The sequence below is a fragment of the Petromyzon marinus genome, unplaced genomic scaffold (assembly GCF_048934315.1).
Source record: "Petromyzon marinus isolate PM22_M1 ecotype Great Lakes invasive population unplaced genomic scaffold, UKy_Petmar_22M1.pri1.0 PM_G_Scaffold_86, whole genome shotgun sequence".
Lineage (NCBI taxonomy): Eukaryota > Metazoa > Chordata > Hyperoartia > Petromyzontiformes > Petromyzontidae > Petromyzon > Petromyzon marinus.
In genome coordinates this window covers 126028-136993 of record NW_027423042.1, presented here as the reverse complement: position 1 = coordinate 136993, position 10966 = coordinate 126028, and the positions used below count along the sequence as shown (strand labels likewise).

Genomic DNA, 10966 nt, shown 5'->3' with positions numbered 1-10966 from the left:
ATTGTTTAGGAATACATTAACATGGCTTTATAATTTAAAATGAGTTGTATGTATCAACAGCTGGTGTTGATACATATTCAAATACACAACTATATACATTTGGATGTATAAATATATTCCTACTGAATCTATTATGTTTAATGTGAGTCTTTACTAGCTCATTTGGCCCAAAACACACCTGTCATTCAAATTATCACTCAAATTAAAAGTTTAATATCGTATGTACATTTTTTTTATCACCACAGGATTTACTTTTTAAAATCCTGCCACCATCCTCTGGGATTTGACTATCCTCCGTGGACACGAGTCATGAAAACAATAAGCTCATTAGAGACTGGTAGAACATGCACACTGAACATTTATTTAAATCAATTTGTGCCACATTTTAAATGTTTTAACCTGAAAACATTTCGAGTGGTACTCCCAAAAGCAAGAGAAATAATTAGGATTGGTTTAAAATAAACCAATGTTAACTTCCCTAGCTTCCATAAGACATACCAATACAACCCCTATTGTGCCCTGGTGGATTCAAATGCAGAAAAACATGAAGATAACAAATTTTAACTGTAAACGCAATCATAAGATTAGCAAATAAATATGTCCCATACATTGACCACATTCGCAAACGGAAAACTCACAAACACCGGTGTTTAACTCAAATTGCAAGACCGCAAAAAACGCAAGATGACAATCAACGCCACCGCCGCCACCGCCGCCCGTTGTGCCTACTCATTCCAGAAGACCCTGTTGAGGACCTTGTTGACATTTCTGATCAGAGTGGCATTGTATCTCCACAGCGTGAGGTCCACGACCAGCGAGTCGAGCAGCAGGTCGGGCTGCTTGGGCGATCGGTAGTGGTGCATGATCGCGATGTCTCCGGGCACCGTCTGCGAGATGCCCAGCGCGTTGAGCGTACTGTGCACCGACGTCTGCAGCACCGCGCGTGGGTTCAGGATCATCTTGGTCGGGTTGAAGACCTCCGGCAGGTTTGGCTCCCGTCTAATGTGGCGCATGATGTTGACGCCCGGGATGGCGTTCCACGCCTGGAACTTCGACCCAAACTCTTCCGATACCGTGTAGGGAAACACGTGGGTTTTCGAATGTGTAAATGTCGGCGCCGTACTTGTCGTTCAAGTACCGCATGAGGTCCTTCCAGTTTGTGTGCTTCAAAGGGATGATCACTTCGTCGATGTCCGTGAGGACCAGGTAGCGCGTGCTGTACATGTGCCGATACACGCAGTCGTTCAGCGCCACTATCTGGCCATAGTAGTGCAGCTCGCCTGGGTGCTCGGGGTAGTGCCACCCTCTGGACACCCGCACGTAGTCCGTGATGGGCCACTGAACGACCTCGACGAGGCCGGTCTTGATGTAGTAGAGGAGCACTTTGTTCAGCTCAGAGCTGCAGCTTGTGTTGTACACCGTCACGCGGCCCGCACCCAAGATGCGGTACATTTCGATCGCCTGCACGAACTGCAGGACGTTGCCGTAGTTCCCGAAGAGCGTGGAGATGCAGACGCTGAATTCCTGTGTGATGGTGGGGGGCATGTAGAGCCGATTTCGCACGGGCATGAAGACCCACTCGGCCTCTTCCTCGTCCGGTATTGTGCGCATGCGCTGGACGGACACGTGTCCCGGCTCGCAGTCCAGCGGCTCCGTGCACAGGAAGTCGGCCGTGCCGTACGGGAAGTCAAAGTGATCCGAGTGGACGTAGGCGCTGGCGGTGACCGTCAGGATCTCCGAGTGCCCTCGGCAGCAGAAGTGGCAGGAGAGCACGTTCGGCTCATACTGGTTGGCGATGCCGATGATGCGTGTGCTCTGACCGGCCTCGCGCTGGTCGTGGTACGCCGACACCAAGAATATCTTGGTGTCGCGCACGCGCATCATCGACGTGTTCTGCAGCGCTCCCCGTTGCCCGCACAGCGTCACGTGGTTGATCTTATCGGAAGCAGACCCCGGCTTTGGCCTGAAGACGGACGAGTTGCCGAGTGCGTCGAGGTCGCGAACGAGGAAGCCCTTCCAGCTGTACATGTACCAGACGCTCAGCAGCAATGAGACGCTGAGCAGCAGCAGCGAGAGGAACAGGACCGGGAGGCGTAGCTTCATCATCCTTCGAGGCGTGCAAGGAGACAAGACGTCTGGATCAAATCTCTAGACCGCCGTCTCGGGACGAAAAGTCTGATATCGCTCGGCCTGTGATTACATTTACGTAAAAACACACACACACAGAGAGCTTCGCGTTAAAAATGCACAACACTTTACACAATTCCATTTCAGGTAAACCTCACAGAAAAACAAAAGCTCTCCAAAATCAAAAGACTGTATTGGCTTCAGGGCGGATATGTACAGGTACAACTCTCTGCAAGTGAATGCAATATTTGACGCTTGTGTTGCGCCCGAAACGTCATGATTTAATTTAGTTGTTTTTATTTTTGTTTTATTTTATTTTTACATACGTGACTTTACCGAAAGAACCAAAGAGTAACCATACGATAACCTGGATATAAGCATGCGTTAAATGTATTACTAAACAATACGCTCCCAGCAGCACTGAGCCTGCAGCTGTCAGAACGGTGAAATTGTTTTTTTATTTCTCTCAATTTCAACAGATGATCTAAATAGTCGTGGCCAATAATAATTCGTTTTACGCAAACGTCAACATATTTCTTTGGTGTTATTTTAGTCTTAATACTGGCCAATACTAATTATGAAATCTATTGAAATTGAGAGAAATACAAAATATTGTCAACCAATTACACAGCCACCACCACAACCAGAGCCGCAACCACCACCACCACCACAGCCACCACCACCACCACAACCAGAGCCACCACCACCACAGAACCACAACCACCACCACCACAGCCATCACCACAACCATCACCACCACAGCCACCACCACAGCCACCACAGCCACCACCACAACCACCACCACCACAGCCACCACCACAGCCACCACCACAGCCACCACCGCAGCCACCACCACAACCACCACCACAACCACCACCACCACAGCCACCACAACCAGAGCCACAACCACCACCACCACAGCCACCACCACTACAACCACCACCACAACCACCACCACCACCACAACCACCACAACCACCACCACAACCACCACCATAGCCACCACCACAGCCACCACAACCACCACCACCACCACAACCACCACCACCACAACCACCACCACAACCACCACAACCATCACCATAGCCACCACAACCACCACCATAGCCACCACAACCACTACAACCACCACTACCACTACCACCACCACAACCACTACAACCACCACCACAACCACCACCATAGCCACCACCACCACTACAACCACCACAACCACCACCATAGCCACCACAACCACTACCACCACCACAGCCACCACCACAACCACCACCATAGCAACCACAACTACCACCACCATAGCCAGCACTAACACGACCCCAGGCCGCCACCACCGCACCTGCCAGTCGAGGGCGCTGTGCTCCTCCTGCTGCTGTTCCTCTCCGTAGAAGCGCCGCTTCGCGTCGCCCTTCGGCTCGCACGCGAAGCTCAATGCAGCCCGCGGGCAACGGCGGCAGCAGCAGCACAGAGGGCAGCAGCAGCAGAGGGCAGCAGCAGTAGCAGCGGCAGAGGGCAGCAGCAGAGGGCAGCAGCAGCAGAGGGCAGCAGCAGCAGCACAGAGGGCAGCAGCAGCAGAGGGCAGCAGTAGCAGAGGGCAGCAGTAGCAACAGAGGGCAGCAGCAGCAGAGGGCAGCAGCAGCAGAGGGCAGCAGCAGCAGAGGGCAGCAGCAGCAGAGGGCAGCAGCAGAGGGAAGGGCCGCACCCGATTCAAGAGCTGAATGGCTCACAGGGTTATACCAAATACATGGAACTGAACTGGGCCGCGTTGCCGCCAGCACCACGTGCTTCCTGCTAACCTCTGCCCCCACCGCGCGCTTCCTGCTGACCTCTGACCCCGCCGCGCGCTTCCTGCCGACCTCTGACCCCGCGCTTGAACCACGACCCCGCCGATCTATGGCTGATTGTGTTACGTTATATAAAACATATAAATATACCATATACACTTCGTATTCACAATGTACAGCTAAAGTTGACAGTGTAAATGTATTACAATATTCTTGGTTCTTTGCGGTAAAGTCAGGAAGATAGAAAATAAAAATAATAAAATAACATTTTCTAATAAAAATAATAAATTGAACATTAAAAATAATAAAATCATAAAAGCGATGGTTTCTGCCTGTACATTTTGCGTGCAAACAGTTGCTGAGTAGAGGCCCAACGCGCGAGGCGGCCAGGCACAAACAGCACTCTGATGGGAGCTGTGGTTGATGGGAGTGGAACGCGGTTCTTGATCTGAGCCAGAGTCATTTGTTGTACGTGCACGTGTGACATTCAAGGCAGGGGTAAGCCTGTGGTCACAATCCTGCCTTGTGCTCAAAATGTCAATGAGCCAGCAACAAACAGTGCACTAGAAGATTAAAAAGAGAAGCGTCAACACACTTCCTGCAATAAGCAAGGTAATAAGAACTTAAGAAAAGTGACGAGGGGTATTTTATGTTTATATTTGGTGTTTGCAGTTTCTCCCCGTGGTCCGGTTTTCCCTCCGCATTTTTGAAACATGCATTTGGAATATTTGGCTGCTATAAATGTCCACCACACACAACATAAGCACACTTCGCTGAGCTATAATGTGTGGCCAGGTTGCTCGCTTCTGACAAAAAAATATCTGCCTGTGTTTAGCTCAGTGGGGCCTTTCCTGGTGAAATGAAAAATAGTTCAAAGTTTCGTTTTTAGTTTATTTCAAAGTCGAGCAGTGGGAGGAAAGAAGGAGAGAAAGAGAGGACTGCAAAAATTGGCTGACTGTGATGACTTGTGGGGCTCAACATAAAAAATCGTGTTCTTGGTGACAGAATGCCTCGAGGGCGTGTGACCAATTTTCTCGGAATGCACCAGGTCATCAAAACACTCAGAAGCTAAGCAGGTTTGAGCCCGGCTAGTGCATGGATGAGTAACCACCGTGTACAAGAGGGCTGTGGTAGGAGAAGGCAGTACAGGAAAGTTAATTGTTGTAGCGTTCTTCTACGCTCCCAACTTCATACGCACCCCCATTCTCACCAACCCGCACTGACCGGCGCGATGAAATGTGTTCAAATAACGCACACGGACCGCTCGGCATGGGGAGGCATTCATCCCGCAGTTGATCGACGTAAAAGAACAGCGGATTAACATGATGGGGGCAGAGAGAGAGAGGGAGAGAAGTTGGTGTTGGAAAAAAATTTTCAGAGTAAAGCCAGAAGTGAGCACCACAGTGTGTTGAGGAGCACACCACCTGCCACTGCTGACGTAAACATTCCATTTCTAACCACAGCGGGACCGCCAAGTCCATTGGAGAGCTTGCTGAGATTTGCTTTCATAGACGTTCTTCAGCTCCTCAAACGTGACTAAAACAACGGTCTCTTAGAGATGATGCACTGATTCATGTTGAATTATTAACCTCACGATGCATCATCGTGTGTACGTGCACATGTAAGAATAATATTTGTTCTGGTGAAATCGTATACGTATGTTGCATGTCATGGGATCGTGTAACCCTCGCAGCAGCCACTAGTGGCCGATACATTCACCGCAATTTTTTATATAAAAGAAGAATGGATTATTTAATCAATTCGCGACCCTGAATTGTGACAATTCATTGAAATTGCCTGGTGAGTTGGGATGGGGGCAGAGGGGGGGGGGGTTAATGTTTGCTTTCTAACCTTAGGCCTTCACCCAGCAGTGGATCGATCATAGCTGCTGATGACGGTGTAGTAAATGTGGCTTTGGGAAGTACGACAAGGACTCAACAGTACTGTAGTGCTTGTGCTGTGTAAGACGTTAAATTCATAATCATTGTAAACATCCTGCATGTGTGTTCCGTGTATACATGGTACTGTGTTTGCGCACACACATCGCGCACGTGGCGACATGGACACTGTGGAATATTGAGGAGAGTTGTAAATAAAGCGGTGTTCGAACAAAGACAAAAGTTGTCCGAGTGAAATCGAACGCTACATATCTACCCGATCCAAATTCACATTGGTCCGGTGGTTCTTTGCACCGCTTACCATATATATATGCGTAAACATATACAAAGCATTTCGATTTAAAGCTTTCGTGACAGCAATGATTAATCTTCTTTGGTTCTTTCGGTAAAGTCACAGTCTCGTCCCTTCACCTGATGAAGGCCGCTTGTGTTGTGGCCGAAACGTCGTGAAAATATTATTGCGTTATTTTATTTTATCAATTTATTATTTTATTCTCATTCTACGTGGTGACTTTACCGAAAGAACCAAAGAAGATATACAAAGCATTTACGAAAAAATATTGAAGGTGCAATTCACGCACGCGTAAATATGCACGTGGAAATAAAACGGTCTGCACCTAGAGAATGAAATGTTTCTTGCCAAAAGAATCCCGCGGACCCACCCGAAGTGAGACCTGGGCTGGAGGGCCCACCGTGGGCTCCCTGGATGCGCCGAATGGAGCTCTCCTGTGCGTCTCACTTCCAATTGGATAAATTCTCGCTCCAAAGGTTTCATTGACTTGCGACGGACGCCTTTTAAGGGACGTACGAAAGGCGTGCCCGTTGTGTAGATCAGGAAGCCGATTCACTGGGGGAGCGGCGCTTGCCGTCACCTTGCGGGTGCCCCTTTCTCTGACGCGGGGCCACGCGGGGCCACGCGTTGCCGTGACGTCGATGACACAAACGGCGTGAAATAAGGGAAAGCAACAGCAAAGGTGGCAAACAAAATAAACGTTCTGATATTATTTTAATGTGACCATCACTAAAGGATTCGTGTACGACGGTGTTTTACCTTACTAGTTGGCTGTGTCGGGTGGTGGCGGGTTTAACGACACATTTAGATATTTACGCGATCTAACCCACACACCTCTGTTATGGATGAACTGCTTCGTTTTGCAAGTCGTCAGACTGGACGAAACGTTTGCGTTTCGTCCAGTCTGACAGGGTGACTGTAGCTGTGACACACAGCTACAGTAACCCTGTGTGACACACAGCTACAGTCACCCTGTGTGACACACAGCTACAGTCACCCTGTGTGACACACAGCTACAGTCACGTGACACACAGCTACAGTCACCCTGTGTGTCACACTGCTACAGTCACCCTGTGTGACACACAGCTACAGTCACCCTGTGTGACACACAGCTACAGTCACACTGTGTGTCACACAGCTACAGTCACGTGACACACAGCTACAGTCACCCTGTGTGACACAGCTACAGTCAACTTGTGTGTGACACAGCTACAGTCACGTGACACACAGCTACAGTCACCCTGTGTGACACACAGCTACAGTCACGTGACACACAGCTACAGTCACCCTGTGTGTCACACTGCTACAGTCACCCTGTGTGACACAGCTACAGTCACCTTGTGTGTGACACACAGCTACAGTCACCCTGTGTCACACTGCTACAGTCACCCTGTGTGAATTGTCTTGCAATTAACGTCAAGCTGCAAACGTTTCGTCCACTCTGACGACTTGCAAAACGATGCAGTTCATCCATAACAGAGGTGTGTGGGTTAGATCGCGTAAATATCTAAATGTCGTTAAACCCGCCACCACCCGACACAGCCAACAAGTAAGGTAAAACACCGTCGTACACGAATCCTTTAGTGATGGTCACATTAAAATAATATCAGAACGTTTATTTTGTTTGCCACCTTTGCTGTTGTTTTCCATTATTTCACGCCGTTTGTTATCGACGTCACGGCAACGCATGGCGTGTGGCCCCGCGTCAGAGAAAGGGGCACCCGCAAGGTGACGTCCAGTGAATCGGCTTCCTGATCTACACAACAGGCACGCCTTTCGTACGCCCTTAAAAGGCGTCCGTCACAAGGCAATGATACCTTTGGAGCAAGAATGAATCAAAATGAAGTGAGACGTGCAGGAGAGCTCCATTCAGCGCATCCAGGGAGCCCACGGTGGGCCCTCCAGCCCAGGTCTCACTTCGGGTGGGTCCGCAGGATTATTTTGGCAATAAACATTTTTTTCTCTAGGTGCGGACCATTTTATTTACATGTGTATATTTACGCGTGTAGGGTGTGAAAGAAGATTCAATGTAACATGGGGGACTCACAGACGACCCGTAGACTTATAGATTCACCCATAAACTCACAACAGACACCCACACACAACAGACACCCACACACAACAGACACCCACACACAACAGACACCCACACACAACAGACACCCATGGGTGAGTCTATGAGTCTACGGGTCGTCTGTTAGTCCCCCATGTTACGTCGAAACTTCTTTCACACCCTAAAGCCGAGTGTGCGGTGCAACATCGGGGAGGTGATGGGGATTTGCCTCCCTGTGGAGAGGCAACAGGTGGAGTCCACGCCTCGTTGCCATGTCGTCATCTCCTGGCGAGCCAGGGGGGGCTGCGTGGCTTGTCGATTGACGCCCACGGTGAAGGGAGTTGGCACAGCATCATTTGTGGGGGTGGACGCCCACCTCCCCACTCCCCGTGAGCAGGCAGGGCGTGACGTCCACCCCCTCAACTCCCCCCTCCTCCTCCTCGTTGGCCACCTCTCGCCGGGCCCCCACCGATCGAGTGATCGCCCCCCCCCCGCACCAGCTCCGAGGGACATCTCTACACGGCCGGCTCACCACCGCCGGCATTCTCCCGCGCACGCCGAGCGCTAAACAAAGAAATCGGCTGCTGTTGTCAGTAACACGCGCGCACCTCCTGGGATTAAGGCCTAATCCGCGTGCCCGCAATGCTAACTGAAAATAACTGGCGGCTGTATGAATATGTAGTGGAGCAGGAAGGTGTGTAGTGCAAACAGCGTGATTACATGATAACACAGACAGTACGGGTTATGTTGGGTCAGCCTGTAGCGAAGGCAAATACAGTGCAGGTTATGTTAGGGCAATTAAGCTGGGAGAGCCAAGGATGGCTGTGATTGTCTGGAGCTGTTGTTAAGGCTAGAGTGGCGCCTAACGGTCTGGGTGAGAAACAGGTGCGAACGACGCGGAGCGTCGTTGGGGCACGGACTAATTAATTGGGGAGTAATGAGAGCGGGGATAAATTGGGGAGTCGGAAATTGGAGCGAAGTTGTTGAAGTTGGAGAGCTTGGAGTCAGCAGCGGGGAATTGAAGGGTGGAGAACTTGGCGACAGAGTTGGAGGGACAGAGTTGGAGAGACAGAGTTGGAGACGGAGCTTGGAAACAGCGTAGCGATAGCGGAGCTGAAGAGAAGCAGCCAGGAGTGGAGAGAGCGTAGCGATAGCGGAGCTGAAGAAGAGAAGCAGCCAGGAGTGGAGAGCATAGCGATAGCAGAGCTGAACAGAGACGAAGCAGTTAGCAGTGGAGAGAGCATAGTGACGGTGATAGCGGTAAACAGAGACGAAGCAGTTTGCAGTGGAGTGAACATAGTGACGGTGATAGCGGAGAGCAGAGGCAAAGTAGTTAGCAGTGGAGAGAGCATCGTGACGGTGATAGCGGAGAGCAGAGGCAAAGTAGTTAGCAGTGGAGAGAGCATCGTGACGGTGATAGCGGAGACGAAGAAGTTAGCGGTGGAGTAAGCGCAGTAATCGTGGGGAGTGGAGAGATAAAGGTGGCGAGCGAGCCGTGGCGACATGGATACTGTGAAATATTGAGGGCATGTGGAGAGTTGTAAATAAAGCAAGCGGTGTTCGAAGAAAGACAAAAGTTGGCCGAGTGAAATCGAGCACTACAAATATGCACACCCCCCCCCCCCCCCCACCGTGGATAAGCCTTAATCCGCTGTGCACAGGTGCTAATGCAAGCGGGAAAGGAATGGCTGGGACCAGGCTATGGGGCACGCCTCACCGTTAACGCGAGCACGGCCGCTCCGTGTGCTGCAGTACACGGAGTGCCTCACGCGCACCGCGCTCAAATCACTCGCACGGCGCTGCAGACGCGCGTCTCACACACCACGCGAAACCCTCGCGTAAACCGTAGCGGGTCGTAGAGATGGCGATCTACGCGCACGGCAGTGGAGTGGATTTAGCGCACCCCGAACCCCACCTTAATCACTCACGCTGCGCTACAGATGCGCGTCTTCTACACACACACACACACCGCGCGATACCCCGTGTAACCAGTGGCGGTCGTATAGACGGTAATAGATGTGTAGTGATGGTAGCATCACTACTGCGTACACACGCACACGTGTGACGTCACTATGCGGGGGAGCGTCACTACCACGCCGGTCTACACACACACATGACGTCATCCCGGCTGGAGGCGGGAATGACGTCAGGGCCGGTTCTGGACTCGGGAGGCCACGAGGGTGGTGTGAGGTCGTGGCCCTCTCTGTGACCAAGGCTGGACACGTGACTGGACCCCAGTGGGGGCCGGGGGCCTAGGGGGCACCTCGGGGGGCATGTGGACAGCAGGGGGGGGGGGGGGGCTTCGAGAGGGTTCTTCGAAGGGAGGCGTGGCCAGGACGGAGCCGGGGCACGCCGAGGCCCATATAAGCAGCCTCCTCACGAGATTCGAGGCTGCCCGTATCAAGAATGAAGATGCATCGTGAAGACGCCAAGAGATCCATGTGTAGGTCCCAGCCGGAGGACTCTAGGATAGCGGTAGACGTGTAAGTCCCGCCAAGACAGGAGGCTGTACCTCCCTAGGGTATCTGAGAAGTGTGTGTTAGCTAGAGTAAGTCGGTGGTCACCACCCTATGCGTAATGTAAGAGTTAACTGTTGTGTTCATTAATAAAAAGTGTTGCCTCCCAAGAAGTTGTGTGCACCTAATTCGAATTCACTACAGATGCGCACCTCACACACCAACCCCGTGCCAACACTCTGCAGCCCTGCGCTCGCTCTCTCACGCACCCCGCCCCCCGCACGCAGTCGCTCCACTCAAAAATCACAGACACCACGCCGAAGTTCGCCCACACGCGCACACAGAAATCGCACCACACC

The 10966-nt window shown here is 51.3% G+C and overlaps 1 protein-coding gene across 1 annotated transcript; it reads right to left on the bottom strand.

Annotated features, from left to right (window-relative positions):
• Positions 1-340: 340 nt before the first annotated feature.
• Positions 341-3945, bottom strand: LOC142921708 (beta-1,4-galactosyltransferase galt-1-like). The gene is made up of 2 exons (XM_076063017.1): positions 3464-3945; positions 341-2190 (listed from the first exon to the last, which is right to left on the bottom strand). The coding sequence occupies exon 2, from the start codon at positions 2104-2106 to the stop codon at positions 1000-1002; it is 1107 nt and encodes a 368-aa protein (XP_075919132.1). The 5' UTR covers positions 2107-2190; positions 3464-3945; the 3' UTR covers positions 341-999.
• Positions 3946-10966: the final 7021 nt, after the last annotated feature.